Source organism: Xenopus laevis, chromosome 6L (assembly GCF_017654675.1).
Source record: "Xenopus laevis strain J_2021 chromosome 6L, Xenopus_laevis_v10.1, whole genome shotgun sequence".
NCBI classification, from domain to species: domain Eukaryota; kingdom Metazoa; phylum Chordata; class Amphibia; order Anura; family Pipidae; genus Xenopus; species Xenopus laevis.
This window is the reverse complement of record NC_054381.1, coordinates 151,409,577-151,436,913: the sequence shown is the minus strand read 5'-3', so window position 1 is coordinate 151,436,913 and position 27,337 is coordinate 151,409,577. Positions and strand designations below refer to the sequence as shown.

Below are 27,337 nucleotides of genomic sequence, written 5' to 3'. Positions count from 1 at the left end.
ATGATAATTGTAGTCATATATTTTTGACGTCAAGAGCGTTTTGTTTTTTTGTTGCTCAAATTATAAATGCAATGCAATGGTCGTTGTTATGATTGTTCTATAATGTAACCTGTATGTTTATTTGTCCCTAGGAATATATTTGATTGGATAGTGTATTTTCTGCTGCTGGCCGTGATCGTGACGCATATTGCTGACATCACAGTGCAGAGCAATACCGACATGCACACGCATCACGTGCGGATATTTTCTGTGACCATCATTTTCCTCTGGCTCCGCCTCATGAAACACGCCAGAGCCATCCGGTAAGATTAAATAAAGGCACCGACGCTTACAGTGTTGGATTGGGAAGCCAGGGGCCCACCAGAAAACCTTAGATTGTGGGTCCACTTTCCAAACTATTATTCCTCCTCTCCTCACTCAACCTCTTTATTCTACTAGTCTTTTATATCTACATTTTTTTCCATAAAGAAATAGGGAATGACCATGAAATAGACCAAATGTTTAGAAGCAAGAGGCCCACTGGGAGTTTTCCTGGTATCCCGGTGGGCCAGTCCGAAACTGGACACTTACAAACATTATTTCTTGTTTCTGTTTTCAGGAAAAACTGGTTACTGCTTTTTTTGGGGGGTGCCTATTGGTTGAGCCTCATAGGCAATTGCCAGATCAGTAAATGGCAGGGGAATGGGAGCATGTTTTCCTTTGCCCATGAAGCTACAGTTAAAGTTATACACACACTTTCCTATGGAAATAAACTGAAACATATTATTATTAGAAATGAATGGCTAAGTTGAAGGTGCTGAGTACCACTGGGGTGCCAGTTTGGGACAAGTTTTGTCAGCCTGGGCTGGTGCATTGAGAGTGCTTTTGGAAAATAAAACCATTAATTTCCTTAATTCTTAAAAGGGAACTATTGCAAAAATATAAGATTCATCCCACTGACATTTTCAAAAATTCTGTACAGTTTCTGAAATATGTTGCTGTTCACTCTTTCCCTCTCAGCAGGCGTGTAACTATAGAGGAAGCAGCACCAAAAATTTTACTTGATGGAGAGGGGTAGGAGCAGGGGACTGTTTCTATGCATGCCGGGCCCCTTCAAAGATTTTCGGTGGGGGGGGGGCCCGGGAAGCGCCACTGCCTTTCAGCATCTGTCTCTCTTCATTCAGGAGTTGGGAGTCTGATTTTAAATGACAGTTAGATCCAATATATCTTATAGGGGATTCCTTTTGCCTAGAAGATTTATCAGGGCTCACTCTATTAAAATCACCGGACATCATGTCTCTCTACATGCAGGACGTGTGCCAAAGTCAGTTATTGTATTAGATTTTGTTTGTACTGGAATCAGTTATTTGAGTGAGCTCTAATTCATCTGCTAGGAGATGGAGTCCCCCCTAAAAGATACAGTACATTGGATCTAACTGTCAATCAAAAGCTGACACCCAACTGCATGCAGACAAACTGAATAGAAACAGATGCTGAGAGGGGGACAGTGAACATAAACTTGATTATTTCAAAATTGGCACAGAATTTTTAATATTTAGAAAGCTTATATTAAATTTTACTTTTCCCGATAGTTCCCCTTTAAATGTTCTTACAGGTGTGGGACCTGTTATCCAGAATGCTCGGGATCTGGGGTTTTCTGGATAAGGGGTCTTTATGTAATTGTAATCACCATACCTTAAGTCTACTAAAAAATCATTCAAACAATAATTAAACCCAATATGATTGTTTTGCTTCCAATAAGGATTAATTATATCTTAGTTGGGATCAAGTACAAGCTACTGTTTTATTATTACAGAGCAAAACAGTTTTAAAAAATGTAATTACTTGATTCAAATAGTGCCTATGATAGGAGGCCTTCCCGTAATTCAGAACTTGCTGGACAACGGGTATTCAGATAACAGATCCCATACCTGTATTAGAAAACAGGACAGATTTGCTCATCACTAGCTGTCAGTTATACGAATTACTGGAACTAATATTTCGACGGCTACCAAAGAACTGGGTCTGGGCTTTTAGTACCCACCTCTTGAATTGCCACAGTGACCAATCACCAGCTCCGTAGCATAAGCGAAGACAAATGCAGCGCAGTCTGAAGCAGGAACCGACCAATAAAAAATACTTTGGAATGCTATGGACACAAGGCTAAACCTTTGACCTTAGCATTTAAATTGGAAATGATCCCATAAATCAATATTTCATCTTCTATGTATGAGGCATTATCGATTGTGCAAATCGAATGCTTACGTTTATTTAATGTAATGGGCCACATAGAAAAGACACTGATAATATCCCATAGATGACTAAATAAAATAAAATACAGCAATGTATCACATTCTGATGAGTCACATTATACCAAGCTCATTTCTGCCCATAAATTGAGGTTTTTATTCAAGCAAGTGATACATTTGTATGTGGGTTATACATAATAGAGTGAGAGTTATCACTCCCAGGGGTTAGACTGAGCTAGTAGAGTGTTGCTGTTCTGCTGTGGACGGCACCAGGCACTGCAAAGCAACTTAATTCACTTTATGAAACCATTTAACTGCTCTTGCTATTAAGTAGGAAAGTCTAGATTTTGCTGATTTGTTTGTTTGTATGGGCCGGCCCCTCTAGACCAAGTTGGCAAGCGTTGGTCCGTGTATGAGGCCTTCCCAATGGGTCTCTTTACACCCCCATTATCATCTAATGGTTGAGTTTAGGAATAACCATCCTGATTTGGCACAGCATGTTGGTGGCCAATAGGGTAAAGACCTCTCCAAATAAGCCAATCTTATAGCGTGTGCCCAACTTTAGTCTGCGGGGCTGTCTTCAAGGTGTGCAGGTGAATAAACTAGGGATGTACTGAACCCAGGATTCAGTTCGGGATTCGGCCAGCATTTGGCCTTTTTCAGCAGGATTCGGATTTGGCCGAACCGAATCCTAATTTGCATATGCAAATTAGGGGAGGGGATTTCAAGGAAGGAAAAAATGTTTTTCCCTTTACACCCCTAATTTGCATATGCAAATTAGGATTTGGATTCGGTTCTGTACTCGGTCGAATACGAAATAGTGGATTCGGTGCATCTTTAGTATAAACCAGAAAATCTACAGAGGCTGCTTGCACTGCAAATATTTCAATTCAACCACATCCAGGAAAATTGTGTTAAGCCCCCCAATTTTTACTAAAGCAGATTGAAACCCAAGTTTAAAAAATGAATTTAAAACTTGCTCCCCTGAGTATTTTTTTGCAATTTACAATCATATTCCAATTTTACTGGTTACTGAGATATTAGCAGTTTTAGACTGCTAATACCAAGCTTTTCAGCTCAGAACATCTTATACTCTTTTATTTCCCCTTAATAGGCCTTTTAATTTGTACGAATTAAAGGACAAACTGACTTCCCATTGTATTCCACATTCAAAAACAGATATACTGTGTATATATATATATATATATAGAGCGAGAGAGAGAGAGAGATCTGCAATGCTAATCGGTGTATGTTAATTTGCCCTTCGGTTTCATGCTGCCAGTACAACATTTACTCAGAATAAATATTTCTCTAGCAATTATCCAATATTTATGACAAGGGTACAGGTTGGTTTCCCAGGCAACGCGATCAGTACAGTTTGAGGTTGACCTTTTATTTGACTGTAAAACAAAGCGACATGCCCAGTACGACGGAATGTTCCTCTGTGCAGTAAATTCTGCTTCATCGCCACAAAATTCCGGCCGGAAATAAAATCCAACCCCAAGTGGGTCATTGAATGGAAGAGCTCAATTATTTAATGATTTTTATTTCCTCCTTAAAGGCTCCTTGGTCCTTTCATCGTGATGCTGGAAAAAATTATGGTAGACGTCGTCAAATTCCTCTTTCTTTATGGAGAATTTTATATCCCTTATGCCTGTGCATTCTGGATTATATTCGGAGGTACGGATGTACATAATGATGTCTGGTCACTGTTTTTGTCACTAGTGATAATGCTGCACATGTATTAAAGGAGAACTAAAGCTTAATTAAAGAAGTAGCAAGAAATGTTGGACATTATGTTTTGTGCTTCTGTACCAGCCCAAGGCAACCACAGCCCTTTAGCAGTAAAGATCTGTGTCTCCAAAGATGCCCCAGTAGCTCCCCATCTTCTTTTCTGCTGATTCACTGCACATGCTCTGTGCTGCTGTCACTTACTGAGCTTAGGGAGCCACTCACAATATACAGTACACATAGAATAGAAATGTCACAATATAAGGCTGATTAGTAATTAATACACATAATTACTACATGGCAGCACAGAAACCAGTGCAATTAGCATCAGAATTTAATAATCAGCAAACCTGTAGCATCAGCTTATATTACAGCCAGGGAAGCTCATTTTCTGCTGGATAATTAGTGACGAGCCCTAAGCTTAGCTTCTCAACAGCCAATCAGAGCCCACTGAGCATGTGAGTGTCACAGACACTTTCCAAGATGGTGACCCCCTGTGACAAGTTTGAAGTCCTGGATCATTGCTGCTATTGACAAGCTCAAACTTTAGCCTCGTGCAATAAGTTCTCTATATGAAATATGGCATAAAGGAGAAGGAAAGGCTTTGTGGACTTGGGGGGGCCAAGTGAATGTATTGACTTATCTGAAACCCTGGGCCGATGCTCCTATCAGCAGAAAACTGCTCTGGCCCAGGGTTATACCAGCGAGCACCATGGAGCGAACCTCTTCCGGCTTTTTCTTCAAATTTCCCGGGGCAGTCGCATGAGCAGTAGAACGAAATAGTCGACTTTTTAGTTAAAGTTCGGCTTTTCATTCTACTGCACATGCGCAGCCGTGCACAGAAAGTAGAAGACGGAAGATTATCACTCTGTGGTGCTCACTGGTATAACCGTCCTTCTCTGCTTTAAAAAACCAACACAGATGTAAAAAGAAATCTTGGTTTCAAATGGGTTTAATTTGGGACAGTTCACCTTTAAATAAACATTTAGTTTGCAATAGCTGGAGACAGTCTAAGCAAATGTTTAACTGTATATATGTATTTCATGTTCCTATACAGGGAAAGTACCCAACATGGCGAGCGTTGACCAGATGCTGTTTGCCATATTTCGGATCACGCTAGTCGATGACTACGGTTTTAGTGATATGTATAATACGGACGCAGTCATGGCTTATATACTGTGTGGGACGTTCCTGGGCATTTCCTCCATCCTGTGCATTAACTTGCTCATAGCGCTGCTCGCCGACACGTTTCAGAGGTACCGCCCCTTTAATTACATGACGGATGTGGATGATCAGAGATAATGAGGAGAAGATAAGATTGGCTGAAACATTGTCTAGGGGTGGTGGGTTCTTTAGCTCCTGTCAACCATGTAGATCGGGGGTCCCCAACCTTTTTTTACCCATGAGCCACAGTTAGATGCAGTGGTGTAACTGGATGTTACTGGACCCCACAGCAAATACATTTTAGGACCCCCAACATATCCAGAGGGTGTCCTGTTTTACCAATATATACTGAAATTGCTCATTGGTTGTGGCCTCATGGGGCCCCTATATCTCCTGTTCAGATGTAAAAACAGTTGGGGAGCAACACTATATGGAAAATATTCCTGGATGAGCAAAATAAGGATTGTGATTGGCTATTGGTAACCCTTATGTGGACTGACAGCCTACAGGAGACTCTGTTTGGCAATACATCTGGTTTTTATTCAACCAAAACTTGTCTCCAAGTCTGGAATTCAAAAATAAGCTCCTGCCTTGAGGCCACCGGGAGCAACAACCAAAGGGTTAGTGAGAAACACAAACCACTGGTTGGGGATCACTGGTATAGAACATAACTACATAATTAGTGCCCTTAGCTCCAACATTCAGGCATTTATATATTTTCAAATGTCAATGTTTTTTTCTCTTTATATCTGCCGACCTTTCTCATCCCATCTGGTCTTCTAGTTAAAGGAACAGTAACACCAAAAAATTCATGTGTTTTAAAGGAATGACTATCATGTAGTGTTGCCCTGCACTGATAAAACTGGTGTGTTTGCTTCAGAAACTCTACTATAGTTTATATCAGTGCTGTCCAACTTCTGTGGTACCGAGGGCCAAAATTTTACTGGCCTATGTGGTGGAGGGCCGATAATGGAAGTCAGTGTTGGCCACTCCCCCTTTTAAACCACACCCACTGTAAACCACACCCATGTTACCACAACAACTTTTAAGATCATATCCACATTAACGGTGGTAGCACACCAAAAAACCAAATGATTGGTGCTCACTGCAGGGAAATCCCTCATCACTCATATGTGAAAAATTTAACTCATCCTCCCCTGTGGACAATACAACAACCCCCAACACATGATTAAACACCTTAGGGGCCCTTAACAACAATTTCCAAATGCTAACAAACTCCAAGAACAAACCTCTAACAGGCTTACATTCACAGCGTAGTGTAGGGCAAGCAGAGAATGGCACACACAAGCAGCACTGGGCAAGCAGAGAATGGCACACACAAGCATTTTTTATATGCGTGATTTTTTTGTCCACAAAATTTTCAGCACAGTTTCGCAAAAACATTCACGGGCATCAAAACTTGGAAATTCGCTGCAAATCCATGCCTGGCGAAGTTATTGTCCTGAGCCAAGGGACCCGCACAGATAGAGAATAACGATTGTTCCATTTCTCGCCTCCTAGGGTGTATGATAACGCCACTGCCAATGCAGCCATGCAACAGGCAAGCACCTTGCTGCAAATAGAGGAGGGTCTCAGCAAAAAGCGGAGATCCAAGTACGATAAATATTTCCAGGACGACTGTAGTCCGCTGACGCTCTTCTACGACGACGATCTCACGGTCAATCAAGAAGACGATCTGAAAAAAGTGACCATACAAATTAAGGTAACCCTAGCAACCAATTAGATCTTTGTGTTGGTGACCAATATCTATGCTACCTGGTGTTACCATGATTACCATGTTGACTGGGCACCCTTTTAAGTGGACACTGAGGCCTCCGCCCCCCCCACAAGATGTGCATCTCAGGGTCCTCACTCAACAACACACTGGGGGTCATTTATCAACGTTCGGCAAATTTGCCCAGGGCAGTAATCCATGGCAACTAATCAAATTATTGCATTCATTGTTCTGCCTGCAGCTGGCTGAAAAAAAGCCAATTACTGATTAGTTGCTATGGGTTACTGCCCATGGGCAAATTTGCAAAGTGTTGATAAATGAGCCCCACTGATTTCTACCAGCACTGCAGCAAGTAAACACTAACCCATCATCATCCTCATCATCACACCTTGCAGTTTTGTTTAAAGAACACAGGATGGGAAGGTTTTCTTGGAGCTGTAGTTCTTAAAAAGGGAAAATAGATGCCAAAACCACCTTATAAACCCAGTTAGTTGTTGATTGAAGACGCAACAATAGTGTTGACGTAACAATGTCCAGCAAGTGAATCTCACTAAGGGAGAGAGATCTCAGGGCAGATGTTGGTAGAGTGAGCGCACGGGCCAGTCTGACAAGGCTAATGACAAGCTCTGTGATCCACTTTATCTAAATGTCATACAGACATTTTTTGTATTCCTCTGGCAGCCAAGCTAAGGGTCAGGCTTAATGAATATTCCAAGAGGCAGTGTCGGACTGGGCCACCGGGATACCAGGAAAACTCCCGGCGGGCCCAGGTGTCAGTGGGCCCTAATGCTGATAAACTTTTTGCCTATTTCATGGTCATTCCCTATTCTATGAGAACTAAGAGGCTAAATAGATGGAATAATAGATTATAGTATGTAAAGAAAAGAGACTAGGAGAATAGAGGTTGATTAAGGAGAGGAAGAATATTAGTATTGAGTGTGGGCCCCTGGTCTAAGGTTTTATGGTGGGCCCCTGGGCTAAGGTTTTTGGGTGGGCCAGTCCACATAGGGGCTACCAAATAGCCAATCTCAGCACTCCTTTTGCACCGCCCAGCAAGATTTTTCATGTTTGTGTTGCTCCAGCATCTGAATGTGGCTCATGGGTAAAAAAGGTTGAGGACTCCCAGATTAAATTGTTGTTGGGAGCCTATATACTGTTTGTTGCTATAGCTCGAAGTGTAATAGATTATTGGGGGGGCTGGTGGGTACCCACAATCATGATACCTGTTGCCATCAATGCCAAATTTAGACAAATGTTATAGGGTTGTTGAATTCAGGACTCTATTGAAATTCAATGAATAAAAGGAAGAGAAGCTAAAGTTACTACTTAAAATAGAGTGATCTTTAATTATGTAGTTTAGCCTAAAAGGTACCATCTGAATTTGACAGCAGCCAGGACATGACGTATATGAATAAAGCACATTACACATGTATTTCAACTGAATGAAGCTGCAGTTCCCACTATTTTATTTCTTATCTCACCAACTCTCACGCTGATTAAGCCTCTATTCCTGACTAAGTGTTGCAGCGAGGTAGGCGTGCGAGGGACGTGCGAGGGAGGTGTCTTGTCAGTGCATTTGTTTCATTAGTTCACTAACAAACTGCCATTTTCATGAATGAATGTAAAACACTTACCCTTTAGAGCTGGCCACAAAGTTAGGGCAGCAAGTTTTTAGGTGCGACATGCCCACCAGCCTCAACCTAAAGAAAACCAGGGACATGTACTCCTGTATGTGTAATCCCCAGTGCTCCAGCGCATGCACATAATGGGGGGGTGCACTTGCGAGGGTACCAGGCGCTAGGGCATAGCGGCCATATGGGCACACAAGCCTGAAATCTGGGCATGAGGGCTGGTCTATACTACCCAGTGTGCATGCAGTTCATTTAAAGGAATGGTGTCCTCAGGATAAAAGTCAAAAAATGCCATCTTTATACCATTTAGGGTGGCTTTAAAGGTGTTGCTCACCTTTGAGTAAACTTTTAGTAGGATGTAGAGAGGGATATTCTGAGACAATTTGCAATTGGTTTTCGTTTTTTATTATTTGTGGTTTTTTGAGTTATTTAGCTTTTTATTCATCAGCTCTCCATTTAGCAATTTCAGCCATCTGGTTGCCAGGGTCCAAATTACCCCAGCAACCAGATTGCTGAAATTGCTCAGCTGGATAGGGGGTGGAGCTGGGGCAGTTTGGGGTGGCTGTCTTGGTGTACTCAGCTGCATAGCTACTGTCTTTACTATATGAACTTTCTTGGCTTGTGTCAAATATATTTTCTGAAAATATCCAAATTGCCTTCTCCAAACAAGGAGTTGCAGTTTAAGGGTAGGGACACACTGGGCGATTTGGGGAGATTTAGTCGCCTGGCGACTAAACGCAGCGACTTTTCACCCCGAATGCTTCCCCTCGCTCTGCGCCTGGCTAAAATGAAAAATCGCCTGCGCTAATCACACGCGGCGATTCGTTTTCCGAAGTCGCCCGAAGTTGCCTCACGAGGAAACTTCGGGCGACTTCGGAAAATGAATCGCCGCGTGTGATTAGCGCAGGCGATTTTTCATTTTAGCCAGGCGCAGAGCGAGGGGAAGCATTCGGGGAAGATTGGTCGTGGAAAGTCGCGGCAATTAGTCGCCAGGTGACTAAATCTCCCCAAATCGCCCAGTGTGTCCCAGCCCTAAGGGTTTAATCCCTTTTTAGAGATTCCTGCTTAATTGAGATAAAAATATTGCAAGATCCTTATTACATCAGTTCTGCTTTAGTATAATAGAGATGTAGGGTTACTAAATTGCTATTGATCTCTTTACCTTTAATTGCTTCATTTAAAATTCAGAGCCACAAGTGATATTCCTCGTCGTTATCGATTGTGAATCAGACTTCCACTGGTGCATAACCAGTTGTAACATGAAATAACGCTTAGTAAAAACACTTTCCTGCAATTCACAGACAATCTGCATATACGGGGTCACTTTTCCACATTGTTTACCAAAGACAGGTTACCTTTTCACAGCCAGTAGTTTTCAAGAAACTCTGAGTATCACTCATGTATTATAAGGGATAATGTACCCCCTACTGTAAATGATAAGGATATGAGAAGTCACTGAGGGGTTCTGTGACCATAGAAAGGCACAAGGCTGCAGGCTGAGTTATACAGGGAACTCTGAGTATCACTCATGTATTATAAGGGATAATGTACCCCCTACTGTAAATGATAAGGATATTAGAAATCACTGAGGGGTTATGTGACCATATAAAGGCACAAGGCTGCAGGATGAGTTATACAGGGAACTCTGAGTATCACTCATGTATTATAAGGGATAATGTACCCCCTACTGTAAATGATAAGGATATTAGAAGTCACTGAGGGGTTGTTCTGTGACCATATAAAGACACAAGGCTGCAGGCCGAGTTATACAGGGAACTCTGAGTATCACTCATGTATTATAAGGGATAATGTACCCCCTACTGTAAATGATAAGGATATTAGAAGTCACTGAGGGGTTGTTCTGTGACCATATAAAGGCACAAGGCTGCAGGCCGAGTTATACAGGTCATATTTAAATGTTATATAACTCCAAAATAATTTATAATCGATTTCATGGGTCATGCAACACAAGTGACATCAGTGAGTTCCATTTATTTACAGGCAAGGACATCACCGAGCACTGTTTATAAGGACATATTTTACAGGATATTCATGGCTCTTGTTTATTATAAGGAATATTTTACAGGATATTCATGACTTATGTGTATTATTGACAGTTATTTGCCCAGTCACAGCAACACTCTTCTTTACTTACAGGATGAGTTAGATAAATTAATGGAAATGCTGAAAAAGAATAATGTTCAGCAGCTGCTGAACGACATGCCAAGCAAGATACCTAAGACTGAAACCCCAAAACCAAGTCCAAAGAAGACTAACCGCAATGCTGTGGCAAGGTAAGGGAGATCACAGTGTTGAGCAATAGTTCGCTCTTGAACTTGAGGTATTTGGACAATATTACTTTAGTTGTTTCCTGGCCCAGAAGCCATATTGTTCAGCCCTAAAATGGCAAAGAAATTGTCAAGGTACCTGCTCCCTTCTAGATAATGCTGCTCTACTAATAAAAGCAAGCGACTGGCCTTAATAATTTCCTATAAAGATGTAAAACATAGAATTTTGGGAATGACTGCTGAAGTGCATTTACATTTCATTTACATAAGGCCACAGTGGGATCTATTAAGTGTGTGAAGTCTGCAGATAGGAGAACCATACCTGGGGGATTCATTAGGAGAAAGTGGGTTACATCTAATTAGATATGAACTAAAAGAGTAGCAGATTAAAGAAGAGAAGTATCTAGTCCTACATGCTCCTCTCTCATTGGCTGCCTGTGTCATGGGCCTATTAGTCACCATCTGAAGATGCATCATATGAGGCACCCTCAACTAACCAATCAAAAGAGCTCTGCGCTATTTAGAGGTCATAGGCTTATTGTAAGTTAGCTTAAAACTGAACCTACATGTCCAGATCCCTGTACAATCTTATCAGGTGCAATTGACAATGCCCTTGGATAACCAGTTTGCACAAGTACTGACTGTCATTTCTAGAGATGGATTAAGACAAAAGATGACACCAGGTTTTAGCATTAATTTGCAGCCCCATCCTTTCCCTGTCAGTATAGTGTCCCACCAAAAGACTCAAACAGTTTTTGTTATAGGTAGTTAGGACAATAGGTAGAATAACGGGGCAAAATATAATATTTTCCACATGCAACTCCTAACATCTGCTGACAGCTGAAGGCTGTTTGGGGTTGCTGGAAATTGGAGTTGGAGGCCAATAGACTAAGTATGACTAAGCACAGTCTTCTTCTTTTGTCCCAGTGCCTGGTTCTCCTAGTATAGTAGGCCATGCTTAGAGCTAATGGGACAGGAACATAAGACATTTATCCTTGACTTTTTCTCTGCTTTTGCTCACAAGAAGTTCTTCTAATTCCCATAGGTATATTAAGGGTATAGTTTAGGATGTTGGAGTTTAAAGCTACCTCTAAGTCATTTTTGTGTTAAACCGTTTCTATGAAGTTAAAGGTGTTCTACTTTAATTTTTTTATATTTTTGATACACAAAAAATGGCCAGTTAAGAGTAATGATTATGACCAAAATTTCATCTGTTGGTCGGTTAATGGTGTATTGGTATGTGGTAGGAGCCGCAGCTCCTCTTTATGTCTTGATGTTCCATGTATGGCCAATTTTATGGTATCCATCTATTTGCCTGTGGGTTGATCATTAGGGTACTATATGGGACTGGTTCGTGTATGGTCACCTTGTCATAACCATGTGTGCAAGTGAACATGACAGTTTGAGGCAGTATTCCACACCTGTTGGTTCCTAGTGTTTGTATATAAATATATATGATGGCACACAGCATGGTAAATTAGCTATATTTTGTTCTGAGTCAGACTGACCTTTCCAAATACCAGAGGTCTCCCTGGGAGCCCAGTAGGCCCTAGTTGGAGAAATCCCATTAGCCAGTCCTTATTTCATCCATGAGCCATGAACCATTTGGCACCGTGTAGGAGTGTGACCAGGACTTCAAGTTTTTTGGCAGGCCCTAGGAGACCCAGTCCAACACTGGGTCTGTTTGTGAACACAGAACTTGATGTTACAGCATTGAACATTGGAAAAATAAATCACTGCTTTTTACTAAATGAGTCTTTAATGCTTTCCGCATGTTGGTTACCTTGCAGGACTGAGGCTCAGCAGCAGGAGATCCTTAAAATCTTACCACAGCTTTTTGCAAGCCAGCAGGAACAGCGAGAGACTCTTCTACAGATGAACCAGAAGCTACTGACTCTTGAGACCTTGATCTTGGAGTTTGAAAGATCCCCAGGTATCAAGGTTAAGGCTATAAAATGTTAACAAGGTTTGAGATGCTAACACACAGTATCCATGTTCCAAGCTTGGGCATGACAATATCAACCTTTGCCCATACATTAACTGCCAGTTTGGCTTCTGTGTAATGCGTGTAGGTAAGGGGACAAACTGATGGCCTGCTCAAACATATCTAACAAAGGATCTGTCAGATATCTAATGGACAGGTTTATAAATCCCCCTATTGAGGAATAGAGACCATATCTGGTCCTCCACCAAGGGGCTTGCATAGGCCTCTGTTATGACGCAGTCTTTGACCTGGGGGCCAGTCAGTCGGATCAGTTTAATTTTACCCACTTTATTGGTAAACAAAGTTGACAAAGAGCTGCTTGTCGATCACCTTGTGTATAAAGTAACCACTCAAGGAAAAAGATGGTTGGCTGATTTCATTATCCATCCCTGATGCCCTTTAGGCTCCCATACATGGGCCGATAAAAGTTGCTGACAGACCGAGTCGGCATCTTATTGGCCCGTGTGTAGGGCCATCCGACGGGCTTCCCCGATCAATATCTAGCCGAAAGCTGTCCAGATCTCAATCGAGCAGGTTAAAAAATCCTGTTGGATCGCGGCCGCATCCGATGCAGCCTTGTGATCCGTCCGCCCATTTCGGATGCATTATGATCAGATCTTTGGGCCCTAGGGCCCACGATCAGACCAGCCCGATATCGCCACTTTAATGTGGGCATATCGGGGAGAGATCTGCTCATTTGTCGACATCGCCATCTACGTCAATGGTCACCTTTAAGGTGCAGTTCCATCAGCTTGAGGTCCTACGTTAGTCCTGTGATGAGAATGAAGATACAAAGCCACAACCCAGGGATTAATACAAATCATATCACAGCAAGCACTGACATTTACCTTTCAAAATAATGTATTTAATTTGTCCCTATCTGTAACTAACTGATAAACAGTAAAATGGCAAATGGTGGATGAAGATGTTCTACATTGAAAATAATGGGATTCCATCAAGACTGAGCTGATGAACACATTTTTTTGATATTTTGACTAAAGAGTATGCTGAAGTTCTTTATAAGCTGAACTGGGATAATAAAGGGATGGTTTACCTTTACATTAACTTTTAGTATGTTGCAGAATGCTAATTCTTAGCAACTTTTCAATTGGACTTCATTTTTTTCTATTTTACTTATTTGCCTTCTTCTTCTGGCTATTTTCACTGACCCCATCTAAAAAAAACAAATGCTCTGCTCACTGAACATGGTTTATGGCTTATTCGGTGGAGGAGCAAGGCACAATATGCTGGGCTGGCATTCAGGTGGCTGGAGGGTCTTTATGGGATTCATTTAAAAATAGCATTAGTTATTATGATCGTGTCGCTTATAAATATGCCACTTTTGGGAAAATGAAGTTGAAAAATTATAGTTAAGCCCAAAATGAGAACAAGATGAAAGTCTCCGAGACGGACGCTCTGATCAAATGTCGCCTGCCTAAGCCTAGGGGGCATTAAAGGCTTGTGAGTCAGGAAGCAATCCATTCTGACACAATAGCATGAAATCAAAGATGATTTAAAAGAGATCAAACGCCACTGAGATCTAAGAGAACAGCATAATAATATTGAATATTACCCGATCTCTCTGTCATATTAATGAGTAGATACGGGTCAGATCTGAACAACAGACCTCGGTGCATGTGAGAAACGACAAGTGAAGATACAGTTAATGGAGCCTACAAATGAATTCATCCTTGTAGATGTATATAAATATATTTATGTGTGTGTGGATTTAAGTTACTTATTGACTTTCACGGTGGAGGGTCAGAACCAACTGTGCAGAGAATAGCAATAACATTTACAAATTACTTTAAAACCAGTGAAAATGTGTAATGAAAGTGTAAAGGTATGGGATCCGTTATCCGGAAACCCGTTATTCAGAGTGTTTTGAATTACAGAAAGGCCATCTCCTATAGACTCCATTATAATGAAATTATCCAAATTTTAAAAAATGATTTCCTTTTTCTCTGTAATAATAAAAGAGTAGCTTGTACTTGATCCCAACTAAGATATAATTTATGGGTTTATATAAGGGCATATTTATCAAGGGTCGAATTTCGAATTCAAAAACTTTGAAATTCAAAAAGACCAACCGAAATTACGTCATTTTTTTTTTTTTTGGTCTAGTAGGTCAGTTTTCAATCTAATAGGTCCATATTTCGCCAAATTCGAATCGTACGAATCGAAGGAATAGCACATTCGATCGAATTCGATTCAAAGTTTTTCCCAAAAAAAACTTTGATTTTTCAGTCAACCAATTGACTCCATATAGGTTCTAGGAGGTTTTAGAAGGCGAATGGTCGAAGTAGAATTTTTAAAGAGACAGTACATAAATTTCAAATTTTTTTATAAAATTCAAATCGAATTTGGACTATTCCCTAGTCGAAGTACCCAAAAAATAGCTCGAAATTCGTTTTTTTTACTTCAAAAATTCACCTCGACCTTTGATAAATCTGCCCCGTAATGTGTAAATTATGTGCTAGTAGACTTAAGGTATGGAGATTCAAGTTACGGAAAGACCCGTTATCTGGAAAGCCCCATGTCCCGAGAATTCTGGATAACAAGTCCCATATCTGGATTGAACGTTGCTTATAATTACATTTTCTTTAGGCAACATTTTATTTTTGGGTTTACTTCCCCTTTTAAAAGTGAAAGTAATTGTTTCTACACTCATGAGTCTTCTTACACTTGTTTTGCTCTTGTGGATTAGTTTCAGTGCCCGAGGTGGACTTGGAGAAAATATCTGTACAATCTATTGAACAGGTCCAAGAAATGTGAGTACTTTTATCTTTTCCAGCTATTTCCCCCCCCCCCCCGTTCCTGTGGACTTGGACAGCCCCCTATACTCAAGGCCACTGTTAGAAAACTATAACATTTGTGTGCAACACAGAAAAACATTAAGTGGGTTATTTACTAAACATCAAATGTATCTGGTTGGGCTTTTTGGGGCAAAAACTGGAATTTTTCATGGAAAAATAAAAACTTGAATTTTTCAAGATTTTTTATACCTTTGCTGCAAAAATAAATGCTGCGAAAAGCCAGAAACCGAAAATCTGCCATCTCTGACCTGTCGAGGTCCTGTACAAGTCAATGGGAGAGACACCAATCTCAATTTGAAGATATCCCAAAAAATCCCAAAAATTCTGGGTTTTCAGGCAAAAATCCGAAAAAAAATTGAGTCATTCAGGAAAAAAGTTTAAAAAAATTGGGTGATTTGGGTTTTTGCTCGATTTTATCGGATTTATTCCTGAACTGATTCATTTGTTTTTTTTATTAATAAATAAGGTCAAATCGGGCATGGGAATATGGTTGAGGTTTTTTTTTTTTTTATAATATATGAGATAAATTCAGAGTTTAGTAAATAACCCCCTAAAGATTTGTTTGTGGGGTCCAGCGTTGGCAGGTCACATCATTGTACCCCATGATTGCCTGGGGCAAAGTGCCAATATCAGCTGACAGGGGGAAATGACAGCTGCACCTCCATTTATTTCTCCTTTATAATCCACACATATCTGTAAAAATACACAAAATCAGCTCTAGTAACCTATAGAAGATTTTTATATAACCTATAACCTATATAGCAGATCAGATGTTTGTTTATAACCTATAGCAGATCAGATGTTTGTTTTCAGATAGCTGACCAGAAAATGCTATCTGCTGGTTGCTATGGGTTACAAGACCAGTAGCAAACTATGAACCTTTATTAAATTACTATGCACAAACTGTATGATTGGGACCTATCGTCCCTATTTGGTCTCAATGCAAACATTTCTCCATTCATTCTGTAGGGATCAGTCTGCAGTGAGCGCTCATGGACATTTGTCTGCAGATTTCCAATCTCATGTGACAGTGGATATTATTGGCCGGACCAGGCACCTCAATTGTGAGTTTATTCTGCATCGTATCACTGGCAAGAGAAGCCAATACTTTATACACATTGCTATCAGGCGGGCATGTAGCAGAAATGCCAAGATTTAGCCACCCTGTGCCACCTTGCTGATTGTATGAAATGTCTGGGTTTAGTGAGGGGTGCTGGTTTATACCTCTAGTATGTTATATATAATAATTATATGACATTAAAGGGGCCATGCAAAATAAAATCACAGGAGCAGAAATTGCCCTTATAGAATTCTCTGCTTTGTAACAATACACTAGACACTGGCATTGCTGGTATACTGGGCCCTCTGTGCTTTGGAAATTATATATATATATATATCAAATATATTAATATTCAAAGGCAGCATATATGATCCACAAAGTCAGATTACAGGGGATATTACAGTAGGTACCTTACTGTAAGTGAAATTGATATCACATATATCAGATCTACAACAGAGCATTGAATGAGGAGCAAGGAGGCACATACAGGTATGGGATCTGTTATCCAGAAACCCATTATCCAGAAAGCTCTGATATGCAGAATGGTAGTCTCCCATAGGCTTAATTTTATCCAAATAATCCAAAATTTTAATAATAATTTTCTATTTCTGTGTAATAATAAAACAGTACTTTGTACTTGATCCCAACTAAGATATAATTAATCCTTATTGGAAGCAAAACCAGCCTATTCGGTTTATTTAATTTTGACATGATTTTCTAGTAAACTTGATGAAGATCCAAATTACAGAAAGTTAGATTATCTGGGAAAACTCATGTCCCGAGCATTCTGGATAACAGGTTCCGTACCCAACAACAATGCCATTTCCCATATTCAGTTACTGACTGATTTGTTCTTTCTCTGTAATAATAACACATTGGGTATCATTTATAAAAACTAGGCAAATCTGCACCTGGGCAGTAACCCATATCAACCAATCAAAGGGTTGCTTTCATTGTTCAACCTGCAATCAGCCAGTCACTGATTAGTTGCTGTGGGTTACTGCCCAGATGCAAATTTGCCCAGTGTTAATAAATAAGCCCTATTGTCTTTTACATGAACCTCCTATGGAAACTCCCCCTTATTTGCAAAACGCCTGGTCCCTAGCATTCCCAAAATGTCACCCCATCCCTGTAGTAATAATGTCTTTTGAACAAAATTATTAAGGTGCTGGAATCCAAACCTGCTCCTGCCCATCCACATTGAAACCATCCTGCATCCTCTGATAAATGAACGTATTGGCATGGGGAAACCCTGGAGCTATTGCCATGCTGATTGGTTAGTCTGAGGTACCCACTTGGGGAAATACTATTATATACACACAGTCCAGAAATGATGCAACGCCCCCACTCTAAATATGTTAGGCCCCAGATTTAAAGGGGTGGTTCACCTTCAAGTTAACTTTTAGTATGTTATAGAATGGCTAATTCTAAGCAACTTTTCATTTGGTCTTCATTATTTATTTCCTATCGTTTTTTTTAATTATTTGCTTTCTTCTTCTTACTCTTTCCAGCTTTCTAAAAACAAATGCTCTGTAAGGCTACACATTTATTGTTATTGCTACTTTGTATTACTCATCTTTCTATTCAGACCTCTCCTATTCATATTCCTGTCTCTTATTCAAATCAATGCACAGTTGCTAGGGGAATTTGGACCCTAGCAACCAGAAATTGCAAACGGGAGAGCTGCAGAATAAAAAGCTAAATAACTCAAAAACCCCAAATAATAAAAAATAAAAATTGGCCATTCCAGAACATATTAAGGGGCATATTTATAAAGGGTTGAATTTCGAATTAAAAAAACTTTGAGATTCAAAAAGACCAATCTTAATTAAGTCTTTTTTTTTTTTGGTGGAATATGTCTGTTTTCCATTGGATAGGTCTGTATTCGTACGAATCGAAGGAATATCGCATTCAATAGAATTCGATTCAAAGTTTTTCCCCCCAAAAAGTCCACCAACTGACTCCAAGGAGGTCTCCCATAGGCTAAAACTGCAATTCGGCAGATTTTAGATGGTGAATGCTCAAAGTCGTAATTTTAAAGAGACAGTACATGATAAATTTTGATATTCTAATTTTTTTATTTTTTTTCAAATTCAAATCGAATTTAGACTATTCCCTAATCGAAGTACACAAAAAATAGCTTGAAATTCGAATTTTATTTCATTCGAAAATTCATCTCGACCGTAACTGCCCCTAAAAGTTAACCACCCCTTTAACTAACTGTGGCCGTGATTGCAGGTGAGAGCGAAACACAGGAGTGGGCCTGGCTTGGTTTGTCCCACAAGCGCTGAGGCCCACCAAGTTTTTTACCCAGTGTCCCGCAGGCCAAGGCGAACTCTGTTTAAGTCAAAACAAACACAAATGTGCCTTTTTTGATGCATCTGATGCAATAATGGCAAATAAAACCCAAGAACTTGGCGACAATTACTCAAGTTGCATCCAAAATTGCACTTTGCATGCTGCACTCCTACTAATAATTACAATATTGATGAATGCAATAAATACAGATTTAATCGGTGTCCAGAAAATTAACTCTTTAATTTCTTACTTTCAGTTTGATGCAACGTCTGCCCCATGCAAAGCAATGAATACAGACATAAAGGTGCCTTATCCGGAAGAGCAGTCACACAATGCAATAGAGACTGGAAGCTCCAGACTTGGCCTCTGAGTTCTAAACAGTTACAATAAATAAATATTTTGTTTTCTATATTGTTTTTCTGTCTTTGTGCAGTTCTGTTCTCCTTGTATATACAGTATTTCATTACTCAGTTTTATTGTGTGTTTTATTACCGAGCTCTAAGGAGAAAGTGCGTCATTTTCTCAGAGATGGGCATTTTCCCACCATTCCCAGGTTATACGGACTTGCTTGTGTGAAGACATACAGCATTGTAAGTGGTTATACATATAGAAATGTGATTATCTGGGAAGAGGCAGATAAAGAGTAAATTCTCTCTTGCAACAAACATTTCTCTCAACATAATTATTTCTCCATAGGTGGAGAATAATGAAGATTTAGAGGGGCTGAGTCACCCCATAAAAAGACCAAATATCTATATTCATACGTATAACCTGCCTGTATGGTTTTAAATTGTGGGAGGAAACCCACACAGACACAGGGATTGTGTTCACCCCATAAACTAAAAAAATAAAGATCTGCCGAGCTGGTCTAAGGACTGATATCGGCAGCTTTATTCTGCCCGTGTCTGGACCACCTTTAGGGTCAGGGCACACAGGCAGATTCAGGGAGATTAGTCGCCCGTCTACAAATCTCCTCTTCTTCAGGGGAACTAATCTCCCCAAACTGCCTTCCCGCCAGCTAAAATGTAAATCGCCAGCGGGATGGCACTCAAAGCGATTTGTTTCCCAAAATTGCCCAAATCTACCTGTGTCCCCTGACCCTTATGTCCTTAGAAGTGCATGAAAGGTAAGAATGTAGATTAACCTGTGCCATACAGACGTCTCCTGTAAAAAAACAGAATTGCTGATTGGTTGCTATTTGTAGGGATGTAGCGAACTGTTCTGCTGCGAACTAGTTCGCACGAACTTCGACCGTTCGCGTCCGCCGAATGTTCGCGAACGTTTGGGAACGTTCGCATTTTGAGTTCGCGTTCGATTCGAATACAAGTCGTTCGACCATTCGACCATTCGAATTCCTTCGACCGCTAAAATCGAACGATTTCCATTCGTTCGAACGATTGTAAGCATTCGATCGAACGAAAAGCATTCGATCGAATGGCTTCGATCGTTCGATTCGAATGAAAATCCTGCGATCGAATCATTAAAATCCTTCGATCGTTCGAATCGAACGATTTTAGCGGGTGTTCGAAGTTCGCAAACTGTTCGCGAACGTTCGCATTTTTTGCCGGTGTTCGCGAACGGCGTTCGCGAACACCAAATCGGCAGTTCGCTACATCCCTAGCTATTTGCAGTCACACTTGTGCTAATTAGCTCCTATGTTAATAAATGAAGTGTTTTTAATTAGTACACCGCATATAATGCCTTTTTTGGTTGCCTTATTTATGTTAACTAAAATGTTAGTTGCCAGGTCTCTGATATATCTGTCACAATTTGATAAATGAATTTATATAATTCCCAGAAGCATCATAGAAATGCCAGCAATTAATGTATGAAATTGTATCAGTTGCTCTATGACAGATGTTAGTACAGCTCTGGGTTAGAGGCTTCCTGGGGTTCTAACTGGATGCTTGAGAGAAGAATTAGTCTAGAAATTCTGTGGTTTAGTACAAGCCCAAGGAGGACACAGTCCTTTAGCAGTAAAGATCTGTGTCTCCAAAGATGCCCCAGTAGCTCCTCATCTTCTTTTCTGCTGCTGTCACTTGCTGAGCTTAGGGACCCACTCACAATATACTGAATATATATATATATATATATACATACAATATAAGGGGGTTATTAACTAAAATCTGAATATCTCATAATTTAAATTAAAAAAGCTCTACCAAACTTCCATCCCCAATTTTGGCTTATTTATTAATGAAGTAAAAAAAAAAAAAAAGACCCAATAAAATCATGAGAAAACCCAAACTTTATCCCCGAATCACTGTTTTTTTTTTGTTTTTGCCGAAATATCGGATTAATATAGGATTAATATTGTATTTATATCGGATTATTGGGCTAAACGCAGCACAAACCACGATAATTTCCAATTGGGATATGGGCATCTCCCATTTGAACAGGTCTGAGATGGTGGATTTTTGGATTCTGGCTTTTTGCAGCATTGGGTTATAATAAATCTTGAAAAATTTGAGGTTTTTTTCCAAGAGAAATTGGAGTTTTTGCCCCAAAAAGCCCGACCAGATTAATTCATGGTTTAGTAAATAACCCCCTTAAAGGAGAACTAAAGCCTAACTAAAGAAGTAGCTAGAAATGTTGTACATTATGTTTTGTGCTTCTGTACCAGCCCAAGGCAACCACAGCCCTTTAGCAGTAAAGATCTGTGTCTCCAAAGATGCCCCAGTAGCTCCCCATCTTCTTTTCTGCTGATTCACTGCACATGCTCTGTGCTGCTGTCACTTACTGAGCTTAGGGACCCACTCACAATGTACAGTACACATAGAATAGAAATGTCACAATATAAGGCTGATTAGTAATTAATACAGATAATTACTACATGGCAGCACAGAAACCAGTGCAATTAGCACCAGAATTTAATAATCAGCCCTGTAGCATCAGCTTATATTACAGCCACGGAAGCTCATTTTCTGCTGGATAATTAGTGACGAGCCCTAAGCTTAGCTTCTCAACAGCCAATCAGAGCCCACTGAGCATGTGAGTGTCACAGACACTTTCCAAGATGGTGACCCCCTGTGACAAGTTTGAAGTCCTGGATCATTGCTGCTATTGACAAGCTGAAACTTTAGCCTCGTGCAATAAGTTCATTATATAAAATATGATCTTTTTAGCCATATTAATGTTTAGGTTTTAGTTCTCCTTTAATGTCACAATAAAAGGTTGATTAGTAATCAATCCAGATTCCCATCATACGGCAGCTGAGAAACCAGTGCAAATCTGCCCCTAAGTCTTGGCTAAACTTCCACCATCGTTCTCCAGAAAGACATTTATCCTCGTCACAGTTTGTGTTCACACATTTCATCTTAGTGTGGAACAAATTCATTTTTTGGACTACAAAATGTTTTGCTGATTACAATTTGTGTGGGCAAAATAAATCCCTCGGGGCCCCCATAGAACCTGCCCCAAGGACACACTGTTAACTGTTGCACATTTTACATCCTACAAAAGCCTGAAAACACTTAAATAAATATGTGTGAATGTTACAGATAATCACTGAGGCTACAGAAATGAGTAACACAACCCACCGTTCTGCAGCGTCCATGTTCCTGAGAATCAGTGTATTTCTAGGGAACAGTTAACACTTGTGGGATGAAACCTGCCAGGGAAGATAAAGGCATATCGATCAGAGTCACAAGTCCTCAGGATGTGACTTTATGAACAATGTTTTCTTTATGTGGATCTGGGTTGGAGCCCTCACAATGCCTCGGTTATGTTTGTGCCGCAGGGACGTTTCACTGTGTTCCCGTACTGTATGTGAAACAACATCTATTTGTTCTAGAAAATCGGAAAAGGGAGAACTTTAGAAACTCCTAAGAAAATATTTGCCTGCAACTTTATATATGTGCAATATTTCATTTAATGTAGGGCTTCAAAAGGTGCCCATGCCAGAGCAGAGGTTGGCCGCCAACGAGTCAGCACTCCATTTGCCATAAATGGGCCAAAAATGAAACCTATGCTGCCCCTTAATCAATAGCTGATCTGTTCTCATATAGATATTAATGGGGCGGTGGATGTGATCCATGACTGACTCTGGCTCAGCACTGGCCCCCATGTGTATCCTGAACACTGGGACTAATTGTAGCAGCTTAATTTGGCCCAAATGTCTGCAACAATGAAGCCTGTTATTTATGGTTTATAATAAAGGTGTAACATTAGGCTGAACAATTATATTAGACCAAGTTTCTCCATAACAACTTGTCTCACTTTTATACAGGCACACCCCATTCTAATGTGTTTATAGGCGTCAACCAATATCATTTCCTATAAATCCAGGACAATCTCACCAACATTACCAAGACTCACAGACCCTTCGCTGATGCCCGGCAAACACTGCTGGTTACTATACTGCACAAAAAGTGCTCTAAAGGACCAGTAACATCAAAAGCAATTTTTAAAATATTAAAAATATAGTATATGTTGAAAAAAAACACCAAGACAAATTAAACGTTAAAATTGCAAAGTCTTTATTAAGAAATAACTAGGGATGCACCGAATCCACTATTTTGGATTCGGCCGAAACCCCCGAATCCTTTGTGAAAGATTCGGCCGAATACCAAACCGAATCGGGCGGGAAGGGGAAAACATTTTATACTTCCTTGTTATGTGACAAAAAGTCACGTGATTTCCATTCCTGCCCCTAATTTGCATATGCAAATTCGGGTTCGGTTCGGCTGGGCAGAAGGATTCAGCTGAATCCGAATCCTGGTGAAAAAGGCTGAATCCTGGCCGAATCCCAAACCGAATCCTGGATTTGGTGCATCCCTAGAAATAACTTACCGAAACTCTGCTTGCGCTCCTCTTCAGAATGCGATAGGGTGATCCATCGCGCGTCGCTCAATTTCTCCTCCCTGCCTTCCTTATAGAAGATAGCCAGGGAGGAGAAATCGAGTGCCGCACAATGGATCGTCGCCCTGACGCCTTTTCTGAAGAGGAGAAGAACCGAAGTTTCGGTAAGTTATTTCTTAATAAAGGCTTTTAAAGTTTAATTTGTCTTTTGCTTTTTTTTTCTATGTATACTATTGATGTTACTGGTCCTTTAAAGGGGTGGTTCACTTTCAAGTTAAGTTTTAGTATGTTATAGAATGGCCAGTTCTAAGCAGCTTTTCAATCGGTCTTCATTATTTGCTTTTACCTTTTTTAATTATTTGCTTTGTGACTGCAACTTTCAAATGGGGGTCACTCACTCCATCTAAAAACAAATGCTCTGTAAAGCTACAAATGTATTGTCATTGCTACTTTTTATTACTCATCTTTCTATTCAGGCCTCTCCTATTTATATTCCAGTCTCTTATTCAAATAAGTGCATGGTTGCTAGGGGAATTTGGACCCTAGCAACCAGATTGTTGATATTGTAAATTGAAGAGCTACTGATTAAAAAGCTACATTTAAAATCACAAGTAATAAAAAATTAAAACCAATTGCAAATTGTCTCCGAACGTCCTTCTCTACATCATACTAAAAGGTGAACAGTCCCTTTGATCCATGCTCATTGTCCTGCAGTGTAGAATATACACACTCCCAGCTTCTTCCTCAGGCCTCACCATCTCCAATTTCTCTGCCTTCATCCTCACTCATTTTTTCCACTCAAAATTCAGATTTAAAAATAAGAATTGAAACTGCTTTCTGGTTAAAGGGGATGTTCATTTTTAAATTAACTTTTAGTATAACTTTTAGAGATAATTTGCAATTGGTTTTCGTTTTTTATTATTTGTGGTTTTTGAGTTATTCAGCTTTTTATTCAGCAGCTCTCCAGTTTGCAGTTTCAGCAATCTGGTTGCTAGGGTCCAAATTCCCCTAGTAACCATGCAGTGATTTGAATAAGAAACGGGAATATGAATAGGAGAGGCCTGAATAGAAAGATGAGTAATGAAAAGTAGCAATAACAATAAATAATGTAGTCTTACAGAGCATTTGTTGTTTAGATGGGGTCAGTGACCCCCATTTGAAAGCTGGAAAGATCAGAAGAAGAAGGCAAATAATTCAAAAATGATGAAAACAAAAATGAAGGCCAACTGAACGTTGCTTAGAATTAGCCATTCTCTAACATGCTAAAATTTAACTGAAAGGTGAACCACTCTTTTAAAAGAACATAATTTCTCTAGCAACCAGGGCACAGGTTTATAATCAAAATAGAAGACAAACAGAAGAGGGTTTTTAACAACAAAAAATAAGAAACACAAAAATAAAACATGAGTAAACTGTTATCTGATTTTGCATTTAGTTTTGGGGGTGGGTTACCCCGAGCAGCAAGATACAGTAGCATTTATTGGAATAGATAGAGTAATAATTAGAAACAAAACATAAAAAGTAAAAAAAGGAAGACCAAATGAAAAATATATTTACAGTTGAACTTCCTTTTTAAGTAACACATACAAATTCCGTCTTCCCTCTTTTTATGTCTTCTTACAAATCAACAACACAAACATATTTAATTCAGTTACAGTTGGAGTTAGCTACAGGTATGGGATCCGTTATCCGGTGAGATATGTTATTGTTGAGACTCCCATTTGAGTGAATTCTCACATATAGGGGCACATTTACTAAGCTCGAGTGAAGGATCCGAAGTAAAAAAACTTCGAATTTCAAAGTATTTTTTTGGGTACTTCGAACATCGAATAGGCTACTACGACCTTTGACTACGACTTTGATTCGAATGGTTCGAACTAAAAATCGTTCGACTATTCGACCATTCGATAGTCGAAGTACTGTCTCTTTAAAAAAAACTTTGACTGCATACTTCAGCAGTTTAAACCTACCGAGGTCCAATGTTAGCCTATGGGGACCTTCCCCATCAGCGTTCTAAGGGTTTTTTGATCAAAGGAAAATCCTTCGATCGATCGATTTACATCATTCGAATCGTTCGATTCGAAGGATTTCATCGAACGATTTTTCCTTCGATCGTTTGATCGTAGGATTTGCGGTAAATCCTTCGAATTCGATATTTGAATTCGTAGGATTTGAATTCGAGGCTCAAATTCAAAGGTTTATTAACATTCGACCCTTAGTAAATGTGCCCCATAGTGTGTCGAATGTGGGAATGTTCTGATTAATAAGCACAACTTGTAAGTTTCTGTTAAATTCTGTTACAAGTTATTATTCTTTGGAAACCTCCATTGTGAAATAAACATACGGAATTCTGTTGAAATTGCCTGGAAGTCCTTGCCTTTCTACGTTGTCAAGTTATTGTCGAGACTCCCATTTGAGTGAATTGCCACATATGGTGTGTCGAATGTGGGCACGGCCTTAAGGAAACAGACACCTGTATAAGCAGTGCCCATTCATGACAGTAGTAATTGAGGAATTAATAAAGCAGCTGGTTCAGGCTAATATGATGCAACAGAAAAGACACAAGGAGGCTATTGCTATGCAGCAGAACACTACATAAGAAACTAACGAAACATGGTGGCTGTTAATGGTACATTCTCTGCTTGGAGTAAGGTTCTCAGTGGGGTCCCTGAGGCTCTGTATTGGTCTCACTTTTATTTAACTTGTTCATTAATGAATTAGGAGAGGGTATTGTAAGTAATGTATCAGTGTTTGCAGATGACACAAAATTATCCAGCCCAATTAATTCCATCCAGGATGTGGCACTTGCAACATGATCTTGACAAACTGGCAATCTGGGCAGCTAAGTGGCAAATGAGATTCAATGTTGATATAAATGTAAATTCATGCACTTGGGATGTAAAAATATCCACTTATACCCTTAATGGGACTGCACTAGGCAAATCCATTATGGAAAAGGACCTTGGAGTCCTTGTAGATGATAAACTTGTCTGTAGCAAGCAATGCCAGTCAGCAGCATCAAGGGCAAATAAGGTCTTGAGCTGTATTAAAAGGGACATAGAGTCAAGGGAGGGGGGGGGGTCATTCTTCCACTGTATAGAGCACTTGTAAGGCCCCATCTAGAATATGCCGTACAGTTTTGGTCTCCATCACTCAAACAGGACATTATTGTATTAGAGAGGGTACAGAGAAGGGCAACTAAGCTGGTAAAAGGTATTGAAAATCTTAGCTATGAGGAAAGACTGGCCAAACTGGGGATATTCACGCTGGAGAAGAGGCGCTTAAGGGGAGATATTATAACTATGTATAAATATATAAGGGGATCATATAATAATTTCTCTTTTATTTACCAGTAGGTCTTTCCAGCTGACACAAGGTCACCCATTCCAATTAGAAGAAAAGAGGTTCCGGCTTAATATTCGGAAGAGGTTTGTTACAATGAGAGCTGTGAAGATCTCACTGAATCAGTGGTACAGGCAGGCCTGGATTTGTGGTAATGCCACCTAGGCCCGGGCCTAGGGCGGCAGGATTGGGCCTAGGGGTGCCCACTATGTAAATGCGGCACTGGGTACAGGCTGATCCATTAGATAGCTTTAAGAAGG

General features: G+C 40.0%; 1 protein-coding gene across 1 annotated transcript in view; it reads left to right on the top strand.

Moving 5' to 3' along the window:
• The window catches only part of cat2.L (calcium transporter 2 L homeolog), a 41,777-nt gene extending 22,433 nt beyond the window's left edge, over positions 1–19,344 (top strand). Inside the window, exons 13-21 of the mRNA XM_041566638.1 lie at positions 132–302; positions 3,790–3,908; positions 5,017–5,215; positions 6,645–6,846; positions 10,647–10,783; positions 12,568–12,710; positions 15,469–15,532; positions 16,547–16,641; positions 19,192–19,344. Coding sequence (XP_041422572.1) covers positions 132–302; positions 3,790–3,908; positions 5,017–5,215; positions 6,645–6,846; positions 10,647–10,783; positions 12,568–12,710; positions 15,469–15,532; positions 16,547–16,641; positions 19,192–19,196 — 1,135 coding nt within the window. The 3' untranslated portion in view covers positions 19,197–19,344. The remainder of the gene's footprint in view (positions 1–131; positions 303–3,789; positions 3,909–5,016; positions 5,216–6,644; positions 6,847–10,646; positions 10,784–12,567; positions 12,711–15,468; positions 15,533–16,546; positions 16,642–19,191) is intronic.
• Positions 19,345–27,337: the final 7,993 nt, after the last annotated feature.